Source organism: Platichthys flesus, chromosome 4 (genome assembly GCF_949316205.1).
Source record: "Platichthys flesus chromosome 4, fPlaFle2.1, whole genome shotgun sequence".
Taxonomy (NCBI): Eukaryota; Metazoa; Chordata; class Actinopteri; order Pleuronectiformes; family Pleuronectidae; genus Platichthys; species Platichthys flesus.
The window spans coordinates 20,956,240-20,982,726 of record NC_084948.1 but is presented as its reverse complement, the minus strand read 5'-3'; the positions used below and the strand labels follow the sequence as shown (position 1 = coordinate 20,982,726).

The 26,487-nt window shown below is 42.1% G+C and overlaps 3 protein-coding genes across 5 annotated transcripts; all 3 read left to right on the top strand.

Moving 5' to 3' along the window:
- Positions 1-16: 16 nt before the first annotated feature.
- On the top strand, positions 17-4,978 carry paf1 (PAF1 homolog, Paf1/RNA polymerase II complex component). Of its 2 annotated transcripts, none has more exons than XM_062386614.1 (14): positions 17-265; positions 927-956; positions 1,076-1,168; positions 1,729-1,850; positions 1,949-2,015; positions 2,097-2,198; positions 2,290-2,395; positions 2,642-2,710; positions 2,885-2,988; positions 3,081-3,197; positions 3,316-3,444; positions 3,666-3,771; positions 4,043-4,118; positions 4,249-4,978. In XM_062386614.1, the coding sequence occupies exons 1-14, from the start codon at positions 219-221 to the stop codon at positions 4,707-4,709; spliced, it is 1,629 nt and encodes a 542-aa protein (XP_062242598.1). In that variant the 5' UTR covers positions 17-218; the 3' UTR covers positions 4,710-4,978. The 2 variants fall into 2 exon arrangements, with proteins under 2 accessions (XP_062242598.1, XP_062242596.1); XM_062386612.1 differs by having other exon boundaries at positions 924-956.
- Positions 4,979-7,699: 2,721 nt separating this feature from the next.
- LOC133951366 (protein Smaug homolog 2) lies at positions 7,700-19,282 on the top strand. Of its 2 annotated transcripts, none has more exons than XM_062385272.1 (13): positions 7,700-8,027; positions 9,243-9,771; positions 9,927-10,397; positions 10,595-10,837; positions 10,964-11,073; positions 11,396-11,482; positions 11,774-12,047; positions 12,140-12,225; positions 12,412-12,527; positions 12,679-12,877; positions 13,339-13,465; positions 15,200-15,283; positions 16,076-19,282. In XM_062385272.1, exons 2-13 carry the CDS (start codon positions 9,576-9,578, stop codon positions 16,102-16,104), a joined length of 2,022 nt encoding a protein of 673 aa, XP_062241256.1. In that variant the 5' UTR covers positions 7,700-8,027; positions 9,243-9,575; the 3' UTR covers positions 16,105-19,282. The 2 variants fall into 2 exon arrangements, with proteins under 2 accessions (XP_062241256.1, XP_062241257.1); XM_062385273.1 differs by having other exon boundaries at positions 10,964-11,075; positions 11,401-11,482.
- Positions 19,283-19,373: 91 nt separating this feature from the next.
- Positions 19,374-26,189, top strand: socs9 (suppressor of cytokine signaling 9). The gene is made up of 2 exons (XM_062385274.1): positions 19,374-19,556; positions 21,455-26,189. The coding sequence occupies exon 2, from the start codon at positions 21,599-21,601 to the stop codon at positions 23,219-23,221; it is 1,623 nt and encodes a 540-aa protein (XP_062241258.1). The 5' UTR covers positions 19,374-19,556; positions 21,455-21,598; the 3' UTR covers positions 23,222-26,189.
- The last annotated feature ends 298 nt before the right edge of the window (positions 26,190-26,487 follow it).

Below are 26,487 nucleotides of genomic sequence, written 5' to 3'. Positions count from 1 at the left end.
GGCGCTCACCAAACAGCAGATCCACGTTAAGAGCTGTGGGTCTTCCTGTTCTTCCAGGACTGAATTAAGATGCATTGTGATCGAGGGAGGATTTAGCAGCGGAGTTTAGTTTTACTTGGATAAGGTATACAGTTTGAGATCAGGCGAGTTTGTGTTGATTATTTGCGCAAACAGAGAATTTTTTTTTCAGCTGCGAGCACTTTGTTATTAACAATAAAATGGCTCCAACGATTCAAACACAATCTCAACGAGAAGACGGGCACAGGTAAGTTAAACTGACTAGCCAACTAACCAACTAACTGTCCTAATTTGCGGTTCACAATCCAAATAGACACTAAAGCTAAACCAGCCTTGAGTCCATAGCGTGTGTTTGGTCGCGCGCAATGCTAGCTAACGCTGCTAGTTAGCGAGATAAACAAGCACGCGCAACGTCAAGTTAACTTAGGCTAACCCGTTAGCCAATAATCACATTGTTTGTCTTCTGAAAACTAGTTACTGCCATTGTACCGTTTCTCATTGGATTTAAATAAAATGGCTGACTCTGTTAGTGGTAGGTAGAGTTAGTGTAAGCTAGCCAGGGTTAGCCAGCCCGAGTGCTAACAGCAACGGAGCGAACATCTGGGAGGAAACGTAAACAGAAAACAAGACGCTGTATTTCCCCGATACGTACAGATAACGTGAATATACCCGATATGTCTATGGAAGCAATATAAAAACACACTCCAGTGACCATTAATAGGTACAGCATCACAACCTAATATAATTTAATGCAACAAGTATGCCATCAATTTTAGCTTTCTTATACGAGAGCACCACACAATAAACGTCTGGATACAACAGTTCAGCCATCAACAAGATCTCAATCAAGCAGTAGATCATGGGTGTTGGTTGAAGATTTCACATGTGGCTGTTTTCTCTCTCAGCAGGCCGTCCTCACACAGAACTGTCCCAGAGAGGTGAGTGGATTTGACACTGTTTTGTGTTTGCAGTCACGTGCAGTAACATGAACTGTCATTCTACTGAAGCGTGTGCAATCGACCGCCTAACCCCAACTTTCCTTCTGTGCCCGCGACAGGTCAGGAGTCGTCTGTCGAGTGAAGTACTGCAACAGCTTGCCCGACATCCCTTTTGATCCCAAGTTCATCACATATCCGTTTGATCAGCACCGGTAAATACAGTCAATAGATCAGTCATCTGTCTCTACGTGCACCAAGGAAACATTTGGGGGATGAAATAAACATTTAGTGTCCAGACCGGGAATTAACATCTTTCCTGTGAAATTGTGGTCAGCTTTTTATGTAAATAAAAACGTCTTAATTATTCCTGTATATAATGTTCAAATGGTGCTGAGTACAGATGTGTTTGTATCAGCAATAGAGATTGAAGAGGGAGAGAGAGTCAGGAGGGGCTCAGTGAAGCCATGCAAAGCACAGAGCAGTAATTTAATGTTAAAAAACAAAACGTTTGTTTGTGTAGTGGTCAGTTTGCAAAAAGCAACGCAAGGGCAATGAGAAGAGTAAAAGTACTTTTGAGTCCTTGTAAAACTGTAGCGGGTCAGAGACATCAGCTGAGTGGGGGGGATGTGATGTATCAGATCTCAAGATGCATTCAGGATGCATTGACACCTGTTGTCCACTTATGGCGGGATCACTCAGTTTTAAACACTAGGTCTGAATGAGGTCTTAAATACCCAGACACATGCCTCAATTTGTCTGTTTGCTGTGGCAGGTTCGTACAGTACAAAGCCACTTCTCTAGAGAAGCAACACAAGCACGAGCTCCTGACTGAGCCAGACCTTGGGGTCACCATTGATCTCATCAACCCAGACACATACCGCATTGACCCCAACAGTAAGTCTTCAGCTGTGATCACAAACCTATTTTCTTACCGGAAGACTATCTTTTTCAAATGTGTGTGTGTAGACTGAAGCAATCTTTTGAATTGATAGTATTGTTGGATCCCGCTGATGAAAAACTCTTGGAAGAGGACATCCAGGCTCCATCCAGTTCGAAGAGGTAAGTCTACTTAATTGCCTACTTGACAATATTGTAAATTCATGTGGATACTTTTGGTTTAATTTTGTTTTCTCTCTCAAGGTCACAGCAACACGCCAAAGTGGTCCCGTGGATGAGAAAGACAGAGTATATCTCTACAGAGTTTAACAGATATGGAGTTTGCAATGAGAAAGTGGAAGTCAAGTAAGTTATTGGTTTTGCTTTTTAACTTAAAACCACTTACACAATATAAAGATGATTCAGTGTATTTAATCTGGATATGTGTTGTGTTTAGGATCGGTGTGTCTGTCAAACAACAGTTTACAGAAGAAGAGATCTACAAAGACAGAGACAGCCAGATTTCTGCTATTGAGAAGACGTTTGAGGATGCCTCGAAATCTGTAAGTGAAGATATTCTGAGGTTGGATAAATCTTTTTTTAAATCTTGTATACCTCAAGCAACAATATCTGCCTATACAAGTATTAGATTGAAAAAGACATTTTCCTCAAAAGCTTTTGCTGTAGAGCTGCTCTGTACAGTAGAAAACTGTTTGTAATGTTCACCTGTCAGATACAAATTGGGACATTATCCAAAGTGGTCAACATGTATGGGTGGGTAATTAAAAGGCTTTGTTTTTTCTCCTCAGATTGCTCAGCACTACAGTAAACCCAGAGTCACTCCTGTGGAGGTACTACCTGTGTTCCCTGACTTCAAGGTGAGCTATCTTCTTAACAGTTTATCCACATATGGAGTCGGTGTGGATGCTTCCAAATTGAATACCATATGCACTGTGGCAGGGCATGTGTTGTGAGGGGAAAAATTATCAATCTGGCAATTCCCTGGGCACCCTTATGAGCTTCATTAATATTGCTTTTGTTTCTCTCCTCAGATGTGGATCAATCCATGTGCTCAGGTCATCTTTGACTCTGATCCTGCACCCAAAGACATGACGGCACCAGCAGGAGTGGAAATGATGTCTCAGGCCATGATCAGGTGCCTACAGATTATCCATTGTGTGGATGTTTGGTTCTACAGCTCAATTATTTCTGAAATAATAATGCACATTTCTTGTCTCTTGAATACAGAGGTATGATGGATGAAGAAGGAAATCAATTCGTGGCTTACTTCCTGCCCAATGAGGACACACTTCGCAAGCGCAAGAGAGACGTTGATGAAGGCCTGGATTACTCTCCTGAGGATCTGTAAGTAGAGATGTTGCATCAGGAAAATCTTGGATCTTTTTTAGGCATTTCAAAACAATCTTGTGAATTTTCCATCTTTAACATGTCTGCTAAATGTATGTGATATTCTGTGTTTCAGATATGATTACAAGATTGCCAGGGAGTACAACTGGAATGTCAAGAACAAAGCCAGCAAGGGTTATGAGGAGAACTACTTCTTTATCTTCAGAGATGGAGATGGTGTTTACTACAATGAGCTTGAGACAAGGTAAGTCATTGATCGGAGAAGAGAGTTCTTGTTGCACCTCAACAAGGTGAAAAGGAAATATTGTTTTTGTAGTAATAAATCCAGCTGGTGTGTTTGAAATGTCTGTTACTGATGACAAACCGTAACACACAAAGCAAACAGGACTATCCCCAATGATTTATGGAGCTTTCAATGGAAGCTGTTTGGCCTTGTTTTCTGACAGCCTGTCTTCTCTCCTGCAGGGTGCGTCTGAGCAAGAGAAGAGCAAAGGCTGGATCAGCGTCCACCACAAACGCTGTGCTGGTTTGTAAGCACAGAGACATGAACGAGAAAGAGCTTGAGGCTCAGGTGAGTGTGCTCAACGTTTTCCTCTTCATTGTTATCGACGATACACATTCACATGTTTTTTTTAAGGCTTGGAACATGTAATGATGCATCTGAGTGTTAGTTTGGTCATCTCAATATAATTGTATTTTAAATGTAATGATGCTTTACAGAAAAACTCAGCATAAAAAAGTAATCAATTATTGATATGTAGCTTTAACGGCTATGAGCTTTAATTTTGAATTGATCCTTGTTGTTTTGTGATGACCGATGATCCCCTTATTATGATTCTCAGGATGCACGTAAAGCTCAGCTGGAGAACCATGAGCCAGAAGATGAAGAAGACCTGGACAAAGACATGCAGGACTCTGGTCAGTTTGGTTTTATGCTCTCTCTAACTAGATTTTTACTGAACTGTCTACCTACTCTACTAATGTTGTCCTTGTTTCTGCTAAATCACTCACCACCTGTGCTGTGTTGTGTCTGCATTGTTTTCTCCAGGTGATGATAAAGAGAAGGGCAGCGGCAGTGAAGCAGAGAACTCTGGTAGTGAATCTGAGAGGGAGGAGGAAGAGCCGGAACCGATCAGAGTAGTCGTAGTAGAAGAAGAAGAAAAGAGGGAAGAGGATGGGGACAAAGACAAGAGGAAGAGGAAACCTAGCGGCAGTGGTAGTGAAAGTGGCGAGGAGAGGACCAGAGAGCTGCGGGACGAGGAAGAGATCTTTGGCAGCGACGATGAGAGCGAGGATAACGACGACAACGAGCCTAAGAACTCAGCCAGGAGCAGCGGGGAAGAGGGCAGCGGGAGTGAGGACGAAGGAGGGAACAGGGGGGGCAGCCGGAGTCGCAGTGCGTCTCCAGCACACAGCGACCGCAGCAGTGACCATTCAGATACCCGGGCTCAGAGCGGAAGTGGAAGTGAGAGAGGCTCAGACTCCAGTGATGCCAGTGACAGTGAATAAGGCCTATTCTGTCTGTTCTGTATATTCAGCAACAAACACTTATGATCACAACTCCCCAATGAAATTTGTGAGCAAGATGCACATTGGCTTTGGACCGGAGACACCTCTGTTCACTCCAATTTTTAGATTTATCTCAAGCACCATTTGGTATATGTGTACCATTCCTGTGTTTTTTCTCTGTCAATCGTGTGAATATTTCTTTATTCTCTCAGACTTGTCAATGTGGTAATGCGTTACAACTTGAAACTGAAAATAAATTGCAGGTGTCATTTTGTAGGAAAAGGTGTTGTTTTTTCCTTTTACAATACTGCATACAAATGGCAAATCTATTCAGGGATTATTTTATTCAAGGAAGAAAATAACTGTTTGTTCTTCATTTTTGAAAGATATTAAATATGATTTGTTTAACTGATGTTCAGTTCAGACATGGGTAAGAAGAGCCAATCCCAGCTGATGTTGAACGAGAGGTTGGGAAATGTATTTTCAGCGATAACGACTAATTTGGTCCCTCAGCCATTCTTCAGTGAAGTTTCAAATATCTTGGGAGTATAGCAGAGAAGGTCCCAATCACAGATAACACTAAAATTATGAATGACTGGCAAAATAGGTGTGGATATTTTTGGTCGCTTAAGTTCTACAAGATTTATAGTCAGTCATTTTAATATGATTCTCATATTAAAAGGACTTGCCGGTTTAGAAAAATATCAAAAATATTCCTCTAGGTCTTTTGATTGCAGAGCATGAAATGTACAGTGCCCTGTAGATGGAGATAATGTCCTTACTAAGTTAAGTTTAGTGATATTTTGTCATTAAATGTCATAAGACAGGTCACTTTTTTTAATTACCTTTTTGATTCTTGAAGATTTCACAGCTTCCATCGTAAACCATATGCTGATGCTTATAAGAAATTTACATTTTCACAGGGAATTCTTTCATTTTTCTAGTCAAACACAACAAATACATCTGATGCCAAAGTCATAATATCATCTGTCCTTCAAATTGTAAAAACAAGTCTTTCTCCGTTTAACTGTCTATGGTTTTTACTCGTTACCGCTTGAAGACTATAACTTACTCTCTGGGGAGAAGAGTATGAAACACAGAGGGTAAGACACCCCATCATCATCATTGGCAAGGACGTAGCAGTAGATGATGTATGTTAACTGTTGTCCACTCAAAATATGGTCAAATTGAGTGGCAACCCAGAATCTACATCCATTTTAATACACTGCTCATACTATAAACACAATTTTTGCTAAATATGCGTCATAAATATACATATAGATTAGATTAGATTCAACTTTATTGTCATTGCACAGTACAAGTACTTATACAATGAAATGCAATTCAGCGTCTAACCAGAAGTGCAAAAAAAGGAGTTAAAGTGCAGAGTATTGTGTGTATATGAAATGTAAATAAATAAGATATGTACAGTAGCAAATATATATGAAATAATACAGTATTGACAGATATTGTATGATATAAGAACTATGAGCAATAATAAAGGAAATAGTACAGTATTAACAGCTTTTGTATGATATAAGAACTATGAGCAGTATGTAATTTATCTGAAGTAGTACAGTATTAACAGGTATTGTATGATATAATAACTTTAAGCAAGATAAATATATGAAAAATATATAAAAATATATAGATATGAATATACAATAGGCAGGATAATACAGTAGTAAAAAAAAAGTGACAGTGTAGTGCAAGTGTTCAAATGTTCAGTGGTTGGAGGAGGGTGTGGGCCGGGGGGGCAGCTGCTATCACTGCGGTGCAGAGTTCAGCAGGGTGACAGCTGCAGGGATGAAGCTGTTCCTGAACCTGCTAGTCCGGGAACGGAGTACCCTGTAGCGCCAGCTTCAAGTATATACATATAGCTATGTACATATATGATATAATACAATACAATGAGACAATCATTGAGCATATCTGGGTTCTTGCTCAGGGAATTCCGCTCCAGTTTTCCATTGAGATGCAATATATATTGAGGGCAGGAAATGTTTGTGCTGCAACATGCAAGAATTTAGTTTGCTGCATGAAATGGAGCAGGCGATGGTCAACTTGTGTAAGAAGAAGTACACACAAGTATGTTTGAATGACAGTTCATCAAATTCATCAAATTTCAACACACAAGCAGAAATATTTCCAATAACTGCTTCAGTTTTTTCATCCACCATTCTTGTCTCTTCCCTCCTGTCTTCGGACTTCGGAGGGACACCGGCTTGTTGAAGCAGTTTTCAAGTGACAGACAGCCTCTCTCACTCTCTGCTCCTTACAACAACAAGGGGAAGGACCAGGGGAAAAACGTGCTTTACAGGTGCTTCCACTTTTTGACCCCACAATATAATGCAATCTTTATGTTTTATGGTGTTAAACAGTGCGACCATCTTTTAAAGCTTGGATAACACATGCAGGAAAAAAGCTAAACCTGGAAATGCCAGTCTGACAGAACATACTGGGGCATTTAGCTTAGATAGATCCATATCTGAAGCTGAAATGGTTTAATAATTATTCGTACCACTATTTATTTATTAATATATATGAAAATAAATAAATGCTACGCAAAAAATACAAATAATTATTTATAAAATAGAAAAGGTAAACCTAACGGAAAAAAACACAGCCCATCCAACCTTGCATCTACGTTTTTTAATCCAAAATACAGAAATATGCTGTTTATCGAGAAAGGGTGAGACTATTTAAGTTTATTCTTCTTGTCACTCCTTTACCAGTATGTAGATTCCATCATTAAGCGTTTGATTTTTTATTGTTGGTTTCTTTTCTCTTTTTTTATTTACACGTTAGAAATAAATAAAAAATGGGAATCATACTTTTCACGTTTATTAAAATGAAAATAAGTATATTTCACTACACAGAACCCACTTGTTTGCTGGTCGCTGTCTAAAACGAAGCTTTATATTTTCCAGACTGTGGGCGGGGTACAACATGACGTTCCCTCCAGACGTGTGACGTCGTGCCCACGTCTTACGTCAACTTAAAATCGAAGTAGGTTTCTCCAGGCGTTCACTCTTTATTTTCTGTATTGCAATAAACATTTTTCCACGCGTGTTCTTCAGCATGGTGCGTCGGGAGCCGCGGGGGCCCGCTGCCGTGGAGGAAGCCCCGTGAGGAGCCGCACGTCCGGGGACCGATCTGCGCTTCTTTCAGCTGAGCTAACGTTATTGCATCTATTAGCAAAAAAGAACTCGCTAGCTAAGGAGCTAGCGCTAGCCCTTAGCTATCCCTGCCCTGTCGTCGAGCGAGCTGAGCGCTAGCACTTTAGCCTAGCCCGCTAACCAGTGACAACTGACAAAGGTAAACAACAAACCTTTCCGCCTGCTTCCATCGTAAGTCGCGTTTTATTACAACTTTCTGGGGGGAACGCGCTGCAACACGGGCTCGATTAAACCGCGTTCGAACCCCCCTGTGTGTGTCGCTAAGCTGGAAGTCCGAGGCGGAGAAAAGGGGTCAGCAACAGCTCTCCACGGAAAAACAATACAAATCCCGAATCCCTCATCATTGACTAGGCCGACCGAGCTAACTGTGGCTAGCGGCTAACTAATGCTAGGCTGCCGGGTGTGATGTTCGCCTGTGTGAAGTTAATACACCTCGCTGGGATCTCCACAACAACAGGGAGCCGATCGCAGCTCGTAGCCGGACACTCGTGTTTGCTGTTAAATCCGCAGCTTAGCTCTCAATGTTACAGGTGTCACCGTGTGCAGTGGTGGAGCTCGTAGTTCTGACATGTTAACGTCGCCTGATAAACTTCACAATAACGACCTGTTGTAAATGTAGGGCACCGATGACTTGCCGTTGTTCTTTTTGGTTTGCAGCCCATTTGAATGCTACGAGATAAGCGTCACTCCCAGTGTTAGTGGCCTGGACTCGCCTCTAATCTTTTCTTGATAACGTGTTTTTCACACCTCTTGCGATTAATTGTCCTATTATGACTCAAGCAGCATGAACGGGACTGGTAAGAGTCTCTGTGAAGTTATAAACCTAATCAGTCATCTCTCACCTCAAATAATCCTTGCATTACCTTGGACATTGTGTTGTTAACGTATCAGATGCACAACAATTAACAATGGGCAGATTAAAACCTAGTTATGTTCCATTCTTTACGTATCTTAATTGATTTTAGCAGTCTGTTCATTATATTTTGGCTGTGTGTGCTATAATGTGCTGTTAGTTTATTTTCCAGGAACCTTCAAATGAATCTCAAACTGTCAGTCTAGTTTTTCACCTACTGAAGCCAATGATCTGTCTCCATCATCAAACTAAAGCTCCAGACTGTTGCAGCTTTGAGGCAGAAAGTGTCCTTATATATCAACTCAACTGTTATGGAAAGGAAGAGCCAATTCCAATACTTAGCCACTGGTGCGGAGGATCAGCTTAATAGGCCGAGACTGTCATCGCTTGAATCGGGAAAGCTTCATAAGTTTGAAATATAAATTATAAGGCTGATTAAGATTAAAAAATGTAAGTTACATTTGTCATTTGTAAGTTTTCTCTTTTCTTTGTTTTTAACAGGGCATGGATGACGTGATACGGAACATACAAGAGTGAAAGAGGACATTTCCAGTTTGTGTCATTAAAAGCCACAATTGACACATTTCTGGTTTCCCTTCATAAGATAACGTCGCAGAAATTCACACGGCCGGTGAATTCACCTGTCTACAGTTTTTCTTGCACCTGAACCATGTGAGGGCCCCTCGGTCCAGTCTGAGGGGATCCCAGGACTGTTGCAAGTACGACCCCGCTGTGCGGGGCGAGACTGATCCTGTCTGTGTTTGAGAGAGCAGTCTTTTCAGTAGCCCCCTCCCCACCCACACATTCCTGCTCTCCTTACTGAGGAGACACGCCATGATGTTCCGAGACCAAGTAGGTATCCTCACAGATTGGTTTAAAGGCTGGAATGAGTGTGAACAGACGGTGGCACTGTTGTCCCTCCTGAAGAGGGTGTCCCGCACCCAGGCTCGCTTCTTACACATCTGCCTTGAACACTGGCTGGCAGACTGCACAGAGATCCACATCCTTGAGGCTGAGGCCAACAATGCAGGTAGTTAATAGATTTTTTTATCATGTGCTGTCGGCTAGTGTGAAACACTTAAAATGCGTATATCTTTTTCTAAAATTTAAGAAGGCTTATCTTCAGTAGGCTAATCAGTAATAAAAGATTAATTGATAATAAATCTCTTTTCTCTTTGTCATTAGCGATTGTCAGCCAGTGGCACCAGGAGCCAAAGGAGAAAGTGGTTTCCTTGTTGCTGTCTCATCTGCCTCTGCTGCAGCCACGCAACAGTGAGGCCAAATGTGAGTACATGAAGCTGCTGCAGAAGGTGTTGAGTCACACCATCGAGAGTAGCCTGTTTGTGGAAGAAAGCAGACAGCTGCTTTCCTATGCTCTCATCCACCCTGCGACCACACTGGATGACCGTACCTCTCTGGCCATGTGGCTAAACCACCTGGAGGAACACCTATCAAGTGGATACGCGCCTCGGCCTCAATCCAGTCCCTACCACCCACGCCAGGGCTCAGATGAGTGGCCCAGCTCAGCTGAGGCTATGGAGCCTGGCCTTGCTTGGCACGAAAAGTCCCCATCATCCAGCACATCTCCTGCAGGCCAGAATGGACACATGTCATTCCCAGGCGGGATGTCCTCTCCCATTAACAGCAATAACACAGGTAATGTTTGTCATTCGTCTTTTCCTTTTACAAATCTGGGGGAAATGCACAGAGATTGATGAACTTGGGATTAGTGTATACATGAAACCAGTGAGGACATATATTTGAAGGTCCCAGAATGTTATTAACCAATCCTTTTTACCAAGAATATAATTTGTTTTCATTATTCCTCTTAACTGGATTGTTTCCCTTGCCAGGTCTGGGTGGGCAGATGCAGCCCAGCCCTCTGAAGAAGTCCATGTCCGTTATTCCTTCCAGTCCCCAGGCTTGTGGCACTGAGTGGGTTAGCCATGATGACATAGGAGGCCGACAGAGCTTTATGCCAACAGATCACGCACCTCTTTCACCCCAAAGCAGTGTGGCCTCGTCAGGCAGTGAGCAGACAGAAGATCAGGGCTCCGCTCGCAACACTTTCCAGGAGGATGGCAGTGGCATGAAAGGTCAAAGTTCATTTCCTACCAGAGCTAGGGGCACGTGTCATTTGGTTCTGCCGAAAGCCGTGCAGAGCCAACAGCTGTGGTGATATAGCCTGAAACCTAACATTACTTTGTATGTGTTTGCTGTAGATGTTCCGGGATGGCTGAAAAGTCTCCGCCTTCATAAATATGCATCGCTTTTCTCCCAGATGACCTATGATGAGATGATGATTCTCACAGAGCATCACCTTGAGTCACAGGTTGGTAAATCTCCCCTTTATGTACACTAGAGCAGGGCTATGGTTATTCCACCCCCCTTATCAGCTGTGAACATTACTGTCCTCAAACCTGATGATACATCAACTCTCAATGAGGCATGAAATTAAGCAATGCACCCTACAGTTATATCAAGCTAGTCACACATATAAATGCTGTGATTTTGCCTCTGCCCCTTGGCTTTAATGAAACAGATGGTGATTAGCTTGGTTATTTAGTAACTGTATAAATTGCCCCGTGTTCACAGAAGACATGACCTGCCTGCTTCTCCTGCCATCTTGTTGTTTTTCTGTCTCTTCTTTTCAGATGGTCACTAAAGGAGCGCGGCATAAGATTGCCTTGAGTATCCAGAAACTGCGAGAGAGGCAGAGTGTGCTCAAGTCTTTAGAAAAGGTAATTCAAATAGCATGTTGCTCTTGTCACTGTGCTGATAAAAATATATGTACTCATTGATGATCATGTGACTTTTGCATTGGGAAACCCCCGTTCTTCAGTTGGCACCGAAGCAGACCGAGTGCAGCTGGTAGAGATGCAGTTACTTTGAAGATATTTGTGCAGAGCAATGTTTGCTCTTAAAGCTTTAATCCAGATTTACAACTTGGATGTGTTACTCTCTACTTACAACATCATCCTTAAACTTAAAGCTTACACAGCTTGTGAAACTGATGTTTCATCCCTTGTCAGGATATTTTGGAAGGGGGGAACCTTCGTAACGCCCTTCAGGAGCTGCAGCAGATCGTCACCACACCCATCAAGGCCTACTTCCCACCCAGTGCAACACAGCCTACCTTAGAAACCACCTCCTCCCCTTCAGAAGCCTCAAAAACAGGAGGAGATAAAGAGCCAGGCTCAGAGGGCTTCCAGTCCCATAACCCTCCTCCCTGCGATGGAGACTCCGGAGCCACACCTATCTCAGACGGCGACATTGCTGGACAGTTCACCCGTGTCATGGGCAAAGGTAAGAATATGATGTTGTTGTTTGTTTTACATTCCCACAACAAAATGAGCTCTGTGAACATGGAAATCTAAATCCTGTCTTCTGTTTGTCAGTGTGCACCCAGCTGCTGGTGTCCAGGCCAGATGAGGAGAATATCAGCTGCTACCTTCAGCTCATCGAGAAGTGTCTAACACATGAGGTGAGAATCTCACAGTTCCAAAATTATATACCTGAAATAATGTAATCACAAAGGCAAATGTAAATAATTGGTAAGTGACACCGAATAATCTGTTGTTCACAAAAATTACAAATATCAGAAGCATCTTTTGAAACATTAAATATCTGATGCCTGTTTTCTTCTGCTGTCTCTTGCTCTGTGTGTCAGGCTTTTACAGAAACTCAGAAGAAGAGGCTGGTCTCCTGGAAGCAGCAGGTCCTCAAATTGCTCCGCCTCTTCCCTCGCAAAGCTATGCTGGACATGCCTGTGTACCGACAGAAAGGGTGAGCCCCTCTTGAGACTCTGCTGTCTTTTATCTTTGATCTCCGTCTGTAGCAGTTAGATTTCCCACCAGCTGAATTCTAACTGACCTCTGCAGTTTACTTCACTCATCGACTTCTAATGCATGTGAATTTTGTTTTGTTTTGACTCCAGTTGGACGTATGGGTCCAACTCCCTCCCCACAGCCGGCTCTGTGAGTGGAGGTGTAGGGCGACGAGGGCAAAGGCCGTTCCCGATGGCCCCTCGTGGACTCCCAGCTGGTCGCATAAGTCTTCTGAGTCCTGGTGGGATTGGCGGAGCATCTCCACGCCACACGCTCACTAATCCTGTGCTGGCAGGCCAGGGTAGACAAGTTAGTACTTCTGCCATTGGATGGGCATTATTAATACAATTTTATGAAATACAACTTAAGGCCTTTTGTTGTGGACAAAATGGATTTATCAGTCATATAGGGTTCATTACTTTTAAAGTTGATGGAAAACCCTCAAAGCTGATTGCATTTATTTATTATAATTCAACCCGACTCCATATATGAAGTTTCTCTTTAACTATAGCTGAAGCTATTTACTCAAACAATACACCTTAGTAAATATTGGCTCTTTAGGGAAAATAAATGACAAAACAATAGGCATTGGTATTTTAATCCGTAAACAGGTCAGCAGGGGTTAGGCATTATATGTTGTTATAAATCGAGTCATTATCTTAGTTTGAACAGTTTAATTTAACGATTTTAGCTGAAAGGTAAACAATCCACGTCTACCTCCCAGAGTCAATGGGGATTTAGGTAACAAGAACTTGTGTTTTCCTCTATAGAACCTGTGGTTTGCCAACCCCGGGGGCAGTAACAGCATGCCAAGTCAGAGTCGCAGCACTGTGCAGCGGACCCACTCTCTCCCTGTCCACACCTCCCCACAAACCATGCTCATGTTCCAGCAGCAAGGTATTGTGTGATGTCAAGCCTTTTTTATTCTTCATTAATATGTTTGTATGCTCGAACCCACAGTCTGTGGCTGGCTGTGTTTACATTTTGATATACTCAGTCAGTCTTTCATTCCACAATCTCCTGTTAACATTAAACCACAAAAGAAAATACAGACACGTCGCTACGTCGCTCAGTCTAGTTGAAAAGATTATCCCGGTTTTAAAGTAACAGTAGTACAAATGTTACAATTTAATTTTTTTATTCTCAAAAGAAACCCTTCAGAAGACCATGGGAGCCGTGTTTTTATCCTTATCTTTGAGTATCACTGAAATACTAGCGTGTGCAGTTCATCAACCTCTGTGATTTAATGCAGTGACCACTAAAATGGTTTCTTTACCAACAGAGCTACCTCTGATAAATTGTTATATCTTATTTCATCTTTTCTCAGCAAACCTTGCTTCAGTTAATGGACCTGAAATGACAAGATGTCAACACAAGATGCTGTGTACACCCTGTCGTGTGTTTTATTTAGCTGTTTGAATTTACTTCCCACAAAATTAAAAATGCCGCCACCTGTCTGATTTATTTAATATGAACTGCTGCAAACATGAATGGATTTTAATGGTTTTAGAAGCATCTCATGTTAATATAGATTTGACTAAATCAGTCATAGACCTTCACTTCAGGTTATCTTAGAATATCTTCTTTTAGAGATGGGGAGTGTCTCACGTTTCCTAGGTTCATTGTAACATATTGTAGAAAAAGTCGTCATACATATGTACATGTTCAGATATCACATACGACAAAAGAATAGAGTTTAACAGTGTGTTCCTGTGGGCCCTTCAAAGAAAACCAATTTAAACTGTCAAGGCATCACTCCTCACATCACTGCACAGACTTGCAGCTGAATATAAAAATCTGTCAAAGGTCAAACTTAACACCAAAATGGTCGTCACTAGTCTGTCCTGTACTTTCATTTTCAAGCTCATTCACATTCTGTCCCTCCTCAGAACCACTATTACGCACCATGTCTGAGTCCACTTGAGACAGATTTCACTTAACGCTTGACAACAGAATACGTCTCCAGTTTCTTGACTGTTCACATAGTGGTTTGTAAGCAAGTGACATGTCAGCTGGGTCATATACCAGACGCACAAACACTATCTTAAAGATATCACTATCTCTGTTGTTAATGTTTATTACATTTCAGGAATATTTTTGCTGCCAATTAAACAGATTACAGTTATCAATACACAGTAAAAAAGGGCTACGAGTTGAGTGAGCATTCTCATGGCTGGCCAGTATTTAATAGATGGTAACAGTTGGTTGTAGTTCTTAAGTAATTTGTCAGCTCCATTAGTTTTTGTTAACTCTTAGTGGCAGAACTACAATTATGCTGAATATTTGTATGTTTGTTTGGCTACCTTTATAGCCAGCTACTCTGTGCATTTAGTATCAGTCACCTTGTTCTTCTTATTTTTATCATCGAACAAATGATGTGAACATCGAACAAATGATCTGAAAATCACATTACCAGAATGATTCTTTAACATACACACAGCTTAAACCAGATAATTTGTTTATTTATTATCAGACCTGTCCTTTTTCGAGGTGAAATTGGAAAATGAATCCTATTAGAAAAATACTGTTGTCATAAATTTAGTATGAAAATTCAGACTTTATTGCTATACTTCCTGTAATATCAAACTCAATCTTTCTTCAGACTAAAATGTTTTCACTCATTTCCCCCAGAATGCCAAGTTCCAGGTGCTGACCTGGAGATCAACCCCACGTTGGAGTCCTTGTGCCTCAGTATGACAGAGCATGCCTTAGGGGGTAAGTGTGCTCAGCAGCATTGCACAAAAAATGCCACTGGCTAGTAAACCTCACTAAACTACAACTACACAACAACAACAACACCTTATTATGTGTTATATCTCACCAATCAGGGGATTCTATTAATAGACTGTCCATCAGGGAAAGTTATACATACTAAATAATTCACACACACGACTTCCCTCAAGCAAACTGTTGACTTTCATAATTCATATCATTAGTTTTGGGTATTAATATTGAATATCATAATTATACAAGACCATTCAGCAAGTCACAGCCCGGTTCCTCTTGTGGAGAGAGAACTGTTCTCCTTCCTTTCCCAGAGACAGTTGATGTTTTATTGTGTTCCATCAGGTGCTCTTACCTGTGTTGATCAGACTAATCTGTGCTGCTACACCCTCGGATGATATATTAGAACAATGTTGTACTGCAGGACACAGCTCGGCATGTTGCAATCAGAATGGTCTAGAAAGCAGGCGACATTGGCTGATTGGTCAATTGTTAAATTACGGTGGGCTGCCACAGTCTAGATAATTAATGTGAAACACTGAACAGACTACTCATCCAGATATGTATCTAATAAATATAAGATGTAAAGTTCAATGGCAGGCACCATCAATATGTATGGAAGGCAATGAATGTAAAGATGATTGGACACATAAGAAAGCATCAATAATTTTGTCTGTCTGTGGGACAAGAAGCCGCACTACCTCTTTAAGGATCAATGTGTGGTGCTGTATATTTCATGATTGTAAATGTCCTTAAAATAATTTATTTCAATCTCCTCCGCAGATGGAACAGACCGGACATCAACAATATGAAGAGAAGAAAGGATAAATACACTTCATCTGAGGCCTGTTCAGTTCCTCGTCACCCAGCACAAAGATATACGTATGCTTAAGAAAACCAGGCAAAGCAGTCACTACAAAATGACAAAAAACTGTGTATATGTTCTCTAATATTTTTGTACTTTATTATATACAACTAAGTTTATTAAAAATGGAATACAGATGATTATTATATTGCAGGACAGAGCAAACAAAGGTTAACTGTGCAATCTGCTCCGTGTCACCTGCAGGACTGTGACATGACGTGCAGAGGGTCAGTTTGCCACGGTCTGAGAGAAAAACGGTCGATTGGTGCTGTCTTAAAGGGTTTCTGCCCTATGAGTTACTTTTCTTTTTTCTCCTGCCATGGAGCAAGGGGTTCTATCCAGAACACACTGCATAATGTGTAAATCAGACAATGTCTAGCCAGGAGTAAGGCACTTATATTAAATTATCTGTGATATTAGGCACTAAACTGGAATTGGCCCAAAAATCCACTCAACTGGCAGACGGGTGTTGATATTCAGACACCAATACACTTCCTAGCCACCTTAACTGATCTGTAACCAGTGCTAGTGAGAGCTTGTGTTGGTTGAAACTAAGGTTGATTTCCTTGGTTCCTTTCCTCTTCTCTAGTGAAGTTGAAGGATGGAGACAAACGCTTGTAATTCAACTGTTGGCATACCCGTTGTTTTGGTCATTCTCCCTGAACGCGTAGTCAAAGTAGAAGTGACTGTCCTCCTCCAAACTTCTACAAAGCCAAAGAGAAAGGTTGTACGATGGTTAATTTGAAAAGGATCTTTGTAGTGAAGTGCAACAGAATGGTTTAATTTTGTTTAAAAAAAAAAAGAACAGCAGTTTGAAGACTTAATGCCAGCTGCAATTTGTCTCTGTCATTTTATGCCCTACTACGTAAATGATGATGAATCTCATTTTGTGCCGAGGAATCCCAGAGCGGTGAACAAGGGCCGGTGTGGTTTGTACTGTGCAAAGAGCTGATTTGATATTGAATTGTTAAAGGGAAGGAGGGGAGAGTGTTTCAATCTACACTCAAATGCCGAGTGAGAAAACTAAATGAAACCCATTTCAACCCTCTGGCCTCTTTATGATTGGCTTTGGAAAATGAAGCTTGATCCTGTAATAGATGCACGGGAGCGCGGCACCCTCACCCTCACAGTGCCCTCTTCCTCCAACGGCCAACGTGATGATTTGATGAATCATACTTTTCAAGGTGCTTGACGATGTCCATATTTTCTGGTTGTGTCTCTGTGTGTTTCAGTCTCAGACCCCAAACATGATCATGTGGTATCAGTGTTGAATCAAGAAACGGTCTTATACAGCCTCTGTCTTTGAATGTGGCAGAGCGGAGGTGCATGTATGTGTAATATGGTCTCAACGTTTGGATCACTTTTGGTTACATCATAAGGCAGGGATAACCATTCACATTTTTATTTCAGCAGAGCCATAGGAGGTTGGTCTAGTAAAAAAAGAAAAAAAGGTTATTTACAGATATCTTTTCCAAATGTATTTTTTACTCTCCCGTGATATTGATAACTTATGCTTATTTTCTATAATCGCATGTTTTGCCACACTAATACAGCACTGTTGTAGATAGAGGACATGGTGGTTGATGACACCCAGTGTCACCTACAGCTAGAGAGCAAGGAATCTTGCAACTAATGTATGTTTATATCGCCTAAATGTCACTGTTTACATCGCTCTGGGATAATGCCCGATTCATGTTAAGTGATGTCATGAATTCTCCATTGTCTCACTATGTAACGCATTAAAGAACTGAAGCCTTCTCACACAGGAGCTGGCTGGGTAGAGCCTGAAAACAAAAGCCCTTCCACCAACGGGCTCCTTATGAGTCTGTAGATTTTTCAAGTGATAACCGTATGGGGCACATAACACCTGCTTTTCTGGTCATGCAGTGACGAGAGAGAATGAGCTTTCTTGACCTTGTGACTGAGCTGTTTGCGGTCATGTCCTCTTTAAACTGTTCATGTGGTGCCTGAAATGCACAGCTCCAGTATCCTCGACAAGTTGATAAAACGGTCTTGAGCAGTAGTCTAGTCATGAATTTCTTCAGAGCAGGCTCTCGGATAGATCTGACTTACTAAAAGCATCGCACTCATGCCCAAAGAGGACTGCAGCGGGTTTGCAATGCTGACAACTTTAAGATCTTATTTTTTAACTCTTCACTATATTGTATATCAACTGTGTTACGTTACAAGTCGCTCAGATCATCCTTATCATGGCCTCTGAAGCTTTGGGCGGTCTACACATTACAGAAAATAGACAGAGGAACCATGCGGCAGAGTTCTGGTGTCTGTGCATAATGAAGATGCAGCAGGGGATGACGATGCTTATCTGAGCCACCGACGATGTGATTATGAGGAAACTGAACACTAATAACAGGCCAAGGTATAATGTTTACTCCATGTTTACATTCCAGTGGGGTGAGGGATGAGTTGTGTGGGGGGGGGGCAATACACTTCACGCGTTCAGCCTGGTGTATTTTTACATACCAAGCAGCCACAAGGCTGTACAGCGCCTGGGTCACATGGAGACTACTACCCACAGATCATGTTGTTAAAGGCTCAGTGTGTAAGAGCCAGGTGGAAGGGATCTATTGGCAGACATTGATCATAAAATAATCCCAGTGATGTTTCCCCCGAGTGTGTCTCATCTAAATTGTACAAAATGTTTTCTTTACCCTAGAATGGGCCCTTTTTCTTTAAATACTTCATATTTACATCAGGAGCGGATCCTCTCTACGGAGGACGCCATGTTTTTTACAGGACAAACTAAACACCCTCAGAGGTTGAGGTCAGGTGTATTCAGCTGCAACATGCAACTTCACCACCAGATGTCACTAAAATCTACACACTGAACCTTTAATGTCCCTGCCAGGATTAATAATAACAATAATAATTGAACTAAACTGAACTGTGGCTCCATTGCTTACATTTGTCATGTACAATTTATATTTAATTCTGATGTGACTCCCCTCCCCCCCGGACATTTTCTAATATTTTATGAAACCTTTTGCATCCCATGCTTAACACACTTTTTTAATGTCTCTCACGTGTGTGAATGGTCTGAAGTGCAGCATCCGTCTGATCGATGACAGTCCAAATAAAGAGGTTCAGTTCTTTTGCAACTTCAACTTGTGCGTTGTCGCTGTTTACTTTACTTACTTACTTCACACGTTTGTACTCTTCTCCATCCCTCCATCTCTCCATTCCCTCCCCCATTGCTTGTGTACATCCGGGTCGCACCGCGGCGGTTCATCTGTCGAGCTAACGGGAGCTAGCCGCCTTGTTAGCGCTCATTAGTTCGTCCGAGAGGAAACAAAAAGCTCTTTCGTCCGCAAACTTTGACACCGGCCACGACCGGATGTTCACAGAAGACGTCGTTGATGAAGCTCGACGCGAGGAAGTGTAAGTACAACGCTACGTGTCCTGCCTACCGGGTGAAAGTACCCAAGTTAGCATGTGGCTAGCTAACTTAGCTCGTCCGCCGTAAACAGCTGCTTGCTAGCGACGCTAACGCCAGTGTTGTCGTTCGCTGTGAATGGTGTTTTTGACTCGTTTGTGTATCTGAAGAACCTGCCATCTGCGTTTAGTTAGCATTTAGCTCCAGCTAGCTTCACAGTTGAAAGTATCTACTTTTAATGAGCCTCCACTGTCTCCACATTATGGGATTTGTGACTGAGCTTCATCTCTTTTACTCAGATCCTTATCAGACATTTTTAACTTGCAGCTTGTACAGGCATCGAAGTCTTTTCAGAGTCACAAAAGGTTTGTCAGTTAAAAAAAGCTTTAGTTCTTATCATCTGAACTTTTTTTTACATGACAAAGCTAACTACCATAGCGGGCTACTGGCTTTTGTCTATGTGTGAAATTACAGATTAAACGTAATTGAACGTTAAGAAATGCTGTAAACATACTTCCACAGTTAATGTTACTTTAAAACACAACAACTTATTTGATGAACTGTTAATCTTGTGTGTGTCTGACTTTCAGTTAAAAAAAAGTAGTATATACTTTGTTTTAGGGAATAACAATGGACGTAAGTAATTTAAACCTGAACGTTAAGCTTGTCACGCAGAGATGTGTTTTCTCCTAAAGTTATGAGACAATGATTTGTTTATGGAACTGGAGGTTCAGACCCTAATTGTGACTCATGTTCTCTGTTATTTGTTGTTGTTTATGGTCCATCCCATTGGTACAAACTCCACATGTTCATTGTCACAAATGTGTCATGTCCACGAAAAGCCTCAGAAGCTAAAACCAACCCTAAAACATTTCAGAGTGCTGAAGCTAGATTAGTTCTCGACCTCATGAACTTCCTCTTTTATTAAACTGTAAACGATATTTCAAAAAGTACATGGTGGTTTCGGTTCCTTAAGGGGAAACTAGTTTGTCTGTTAGCCAACCTCATGGTGAGAACTGCAAACTGTACTAGATTATTTTTGAATATATATTTCTGCACTTAAATACACTTAAATGACCCGCAGGCTAAGATGTTCCATGTAGGCCATGATGGATTATGGGCCTTATCAGGGATCATGTATCATTGAAAACAATTTGACTATGCAAAGATTTAGTTCAATATCCATTCAACGTGAACCACAGGCCCTGAACAAACTCTCATAGAACAATATAGGTTTGACACGTTTTCCTTCAAAAGCTGAGGACACGCGGGACAAATGTCCCTGATAACAGGTGGTTTTCCAGAACAGCTCCTTGGGGAACCAGGTCCCTCAAAGCCTTACTCAATCAATCTGACAGAAAAAACTAACTTAGCATGCATTTTTGTTCCATAATTAAGACATTAGTCATTAGTAAGTGCTCTGAACTTGCCTCATGCATAGCACATGTGTTCTGTTGACTACTGACCCCACACAGTTCAAACTAATCAGCTGTAGATTACTATTGAAAACCAATTACAAATCAACCAGTATCCTCAATGAGTTGTCGGGCTGTTTTCCACTTTCTTTTTCCCCCCATTCTATGTCTGATAGCGTTTTACTAATAATACATCAGGAGACATTGAATCTTTCAAATCCAGTGAAAGCATGTTCGCTCACTTAACACAATAAAATCACACGAGGTTCCATCTTCTTGATAGAACAAGTTAGATTAACATGGCCGGTCACATGACCTGCTGGGTATGTTTATTGTTATGACCACTCTGTATACCTTTCATATTAATATGAAAATGATCACTGTATGTCTCTTAAATTAACATCTCTCTGAAACAGTTTAATAATATAATTATTTTGACCGGGGAAGAACTCTGCCGGCTTTAAGCAGCATCTCATTTTGTTTTGCAGGTTAATCTGTATGTCCACAATGCATGGACAACAATAATGGCCTCTCAGACCAGGGATGTGGATGGGAAACTTTTTGCTAATAAGTCATCCTTTGGCAACTCCCTGGAGCGGTGCAACAGTTGCCATTTCACCCCATAATCCATCATGTCACTACCAAATGAATCAGGGAACCGTGGGAAGGATCGAGAGAGGGGGGCTCGTCCCAAGGTGAGACAGAGCCGGTCAGAGGAAAGACGGGATACAGGAAGGAAAGGTGGAAAGGCAAAGAAAAAGGGCCTTGCCTGCCATGAATCACCTGCTGAGCGACCTGTCAGTGATGGCTTTGAGTATGGTGAGCTGTTAAGTGACCTGGAGGGCAGTGACCAATCTTCCTGCTCCCTGAGGGAGAGCTGGAGATTGCCGGGATTGGACGTCACCGCCTCTCCACTAGGACAAGAATGTATAGCAGCTAGGCCGGGACTGGAAACCATCGGCTCTGCCAGTGAGTCGTCTGCGTCAAGTGAAGGTGACAGCAGAGGCTCGAGCAGCAGTCGCACTCTCCGGCAAAAAATCCAAGATGCAATGGGGCAATGTTTCCCTATAAAGACGCACAGTGCAGCAGCACCAGCTCCACAGGCTCTTTCATCATCATCATCAGCCGCCTGTGCCTCCTCAAGGCGTAAGATCCATCTGAGTGAGTTGATGTTGGATGACTGCCCTTTTCCTGTAGGGTCCGAGCTGGCTCAGAAGTGGTATCTCATTAAGCAGCACACAGCCCCCATCACCCAGCCCCCCGTGCTGGATGCTGCAGTCGTGTGCAGTGCCCCACCTGCAGCCATGGCTGCTGTGGTGGAGGATGTAGATGATAGGTTGAGAGAGCGCAGGCGAATTAGCATTGAGCAAGGTGTTGAGCCTCCCCCCAATGCAGAGATTCACACATTTGAGGTGACGGCCCAAATTAACCCTCTCTACAAGCATGGCCCTAAGCTGGCTCACGGTATGAATGAGTTAGCAGGGGCTGACAGAGCCTCCGCTCAGCAGCAACAGCAGCTTCTTCTCCAAAGACAGCAGCAGCACCAGCTCCTGCTTCAGAGCTGTTTGGACACTCTGGACGAGGTGGTGGCCTCAGCATCGGCCTCTGTCCCCGCCAGCGATACCATCCCTGACCCTGTGGTTGAACCAGAGGTTGCAGCGACCAACATGCCCTCCAAAGCCGTACTTCCTCAGACTGAACCACAAACATCTGAAGATGGCTACCGCATTCACACTCAGATTGATTACATTCACTGTTTAGTTCCAGACCTGCTGCAAATTACCAACCTCCCATGTTACTGGGGGGTGATGGACCGCTATGAGGCAGAGACGCTGCTGGAGGGAAAGCCCGAGGGCACTTTCCTCCTGCGGGACTCTGCCCAGGAAGATTACCTCTTCTCTGTCAGCTTCCGCCGCTACGGCCGCTCGCTCCACGCACGCATCGAACAGTGGAACCACAATTTCAGTTTCGACGTGCACGACCCCAGTGTCTTCCACGCTTCCACAGTTACAGGATTGCTGGAGCACTACAAGGACCCCAACTCGTGCATGTTCTTCGAGCCCCTGCTTTCCAACCCCATCCACCGCACAACGCCCTTCAGCCTGCAGCACATCTGCCGAGCGGCCATAAGCAGCTGTACCACCTACGATGGCATTAACATGCTTCCCATTCCAAATACTTTGAAAAAGCACCTGAAAGAATACCACTATAAGCAGAGAGTACGTGTACGGCGAATGGACACCTGGTGGGAATGAAGGACAACAGAAGAGACAAATACATTTTAACACAGGTCTCTCTTTATTGAACTGAATAGTGACTCTTGTTCTTGGCTCTATGGCTGTTTTAACCTACACTGCACTGTACTTATTTATTTTATCCCTGCTGTACATGTCTTAACAATTGTGTGAACTACACTGATGAGGAGTAATCCGACTGATCTTTTACGCTCCATGTTCCTAATGCTCAGATTAAACCGTTGTATTTAGATCTGCGGTGTTCACAAAACTACCCTCATCATCTGGGTTCTCAAGTGTGACCAAATCAGCTTTATTATCAGACGGTGGGGGAATTTGTCTTAGTGGAAACGAAAATGATTAAAATAATAGAGTTGTTCATCTGTCACATGCTTGGAAGACGGATCACACACAGACAAGGTTTCCCACTTGTTACTGAGGTGAGGAAGTGTAAATCATTAACCACAGCGATCCTAGGAATTTCTATAATTGGTTAGATGTAGATCCATGTCCTATCTGCTCTTACGATGAAAGAGAAGGTTTGATCCAGAATAGATATTTGTCACACACTGAAGTCATGAGGACGCTTATTGTTCAGTGTTATATTTTCATTGCAGGGAAAACTTCAAAGTGATATTGCACAACCAGTAGTAAGAGAATGCCATATGTTCCGATTCTACATCATTTGGTTGCTTTGTTCTTCCCCTTCATCAAAAACCATCTGTTGTTTCTCCTGAGGTTGAACCGCGAGTGCCGGCGGACTTCATTAGTTTGGAATTAAAGGATCAAATGTAAAGGTGAAGCAGTTTTAGAATATAAATGATGTAGCACACACATTGATGGATCTTATTTGACTGAAAATCTGGCTGCAGTGCTGTTTTTTATGTACTCGTCCCTGGTCTAGAAGTTTGGTCTGACTTCTTTTTTTAATTTTTTTTTTTTATGTAATTGTAGCGGGAAGACCCAGATCCTTAAAGAATGTTGTTGCTTTACTCCCTTCTGTGCTTTAAAGAGGTGTGGGGGGGGGCTGAACACACTAATCTTTCATTCCAGCAGTTCAGTAAAATTGTCGTATTATATTAGCAATTGTGAATCTTGATTTTAAGAGGAATATGATGTGACATGGAATGTATGTAGGCTTTTTCTGGAGCTTGACATTAAGTCGGCTACACGGCAAAAAAGCCTGTAAGCTCTGAAAAGATTTGAAGAGATGAATCAGACCCAGGCTGAAACCCTCAAGGCTCTGAGGAGAGGTACTGCTGTAAATGCAAGTCTATGAACCCGAGGCAAATGCTTAAAATTTTATATGTGGGAGTATAGGATATAGTGCACTTTATAGCATATGATATAATGCATAATATACCTGTGTCTGTGCATGTACTAAACAAACTAGAATGGTATCAGAAAAAGTAAACCTCCAAGGCCCAACAGCCCAAATCGAAACCACATTAAAATTCACTAGGTCTGAATTTTCATGGAATTTGTACCGAATTGCACAAACCCATAAATATCAGCCCCCTAAACATGTCACTGAATTATTGAAAACCTCCATTTCTTGCTTTGTTAATGAAAGTTTGAATCCTTGATCCGCCCAAAAACTGAATGTGGTTCTTCCCTCACCCATAATGCATCATTCCACCAATCCACCCCACAATTTGTGTGTGTTCCTGTGAACTAACAGACAAATGAACGAAAACCGAAACCTCATTGTCAGAAGTAAATATATTTATTTTTGAATATATCAATGGAAAAAATATGTCAACACTCAAATTCTACAAATGCAAAGAGAAAATAATTGTATTACTTTACAAAGACAAACATTTATATTTAAACAGAATAATTATGTCAACATTGCAAATGGGGCCTATTCTACACAAGCACTGTCAATCTCCTAAAATGAAGACAAGTCAGATCTGCATGTCTGAATAAAACCAACGTGCCACAAATGAGTCAAACATTTCACGCCAGACAGACTTTAATTCACCTTATTATCAAGGACTTATTCGACAGATTAGCTGCAACGTTTACCTGTGCAGAGGAGTCATGCACTGCTGTGTGTGAACGGCATCTTTGTACTAATGGAAACACACAAGAGAGACCAGGCAGCTAATTGTTGTATGCAGTAAGTAATAATCACAAAAGAAGAGCGCTCCGGTGTTAATAAGAAAGCGTAGAGAATGGATCCCCGCTTGCCCCCCTGAACCGCTCCGATACGGCTTCTCCTCCTCGAGACGGGTGATTTGATTTGCCGGATGCAAATTATTCATGACAGTTCGCTCCGCCACTAATGAAGATGCTATAATTTAAACAGCCGTTCCGAGGCAGCCCTAAAGTCTGCATCCGAAAATGCAAAGTCCAGACCTTTGACCTTTTGTGTACTTAATTAAGTCAGTATAAAATCCAAAGTATAGAACAGTGTTGTGTGTGTTGGAAGACATTTGACCTGTCATGCATACACAAGTGTTGTCGACGCTATGAACCTTCTGCAAATGCATCTTCATTCCCGTGACAGTTGAAGGCTTTTGTCTTGTATTTTCCACCGCAACACAATCTGGTGTTTTCTGGCAGATAAACATACACGAATATATTTATGTTCCGGGGTTTTCCTGTAATTGTTTTAAGGCTGATGAACTAATTTATATGCAAGTTTACACGTGACTAATGTGTAATTTGGTGCTAAGTATTGGTTTAAATGACACATTTCCAATCAATAACTTCCAATCAAGTGGAACCTACAGAGAGTTTGAGCGCACAGCAGATCAGATGAGCACATTTTTCTACCAGTTACCATCAAACCCTTATACGGAGAACAGAGTGATTAATGTTTCATCAGTAATGAATGAATATGTGGTTTGGTTTCTCCCAGTGTTCCTCTGGAGATCCTCAACTGTGTAAAGTCAACACGACTAAACAACCTAAACTGTTTGGAAAATTCCCTTCCAACGATATGTGGAAAAGACTTGTAAAATAAAAGTGTTAACAAGTTCAATATATGATGAAGCATCTCGTTAATTATGCATGTTGTCATATCTCATAACAAAGAGCACTTACGGACATTGAGTGTTTTGAGTCCGTGCAGAATGTTGTGTTACGTGCAGCACAGCAGGTGGCTGTAAAGAGCTGCGCTGGGTTCTTTTTCCAGTGGCTGGTCTCAGGCCTGTTTGTGCTCTCGGCACCTGGAGATGGAGGGATTGAGTGTGGCTGTAGATGGCAGCGCGGTGACTGTCATCATGCAGGTATTACAGGTCCTGTGGAGGGGGGGGGATAGAGAGAGAAACTAGGGCTGT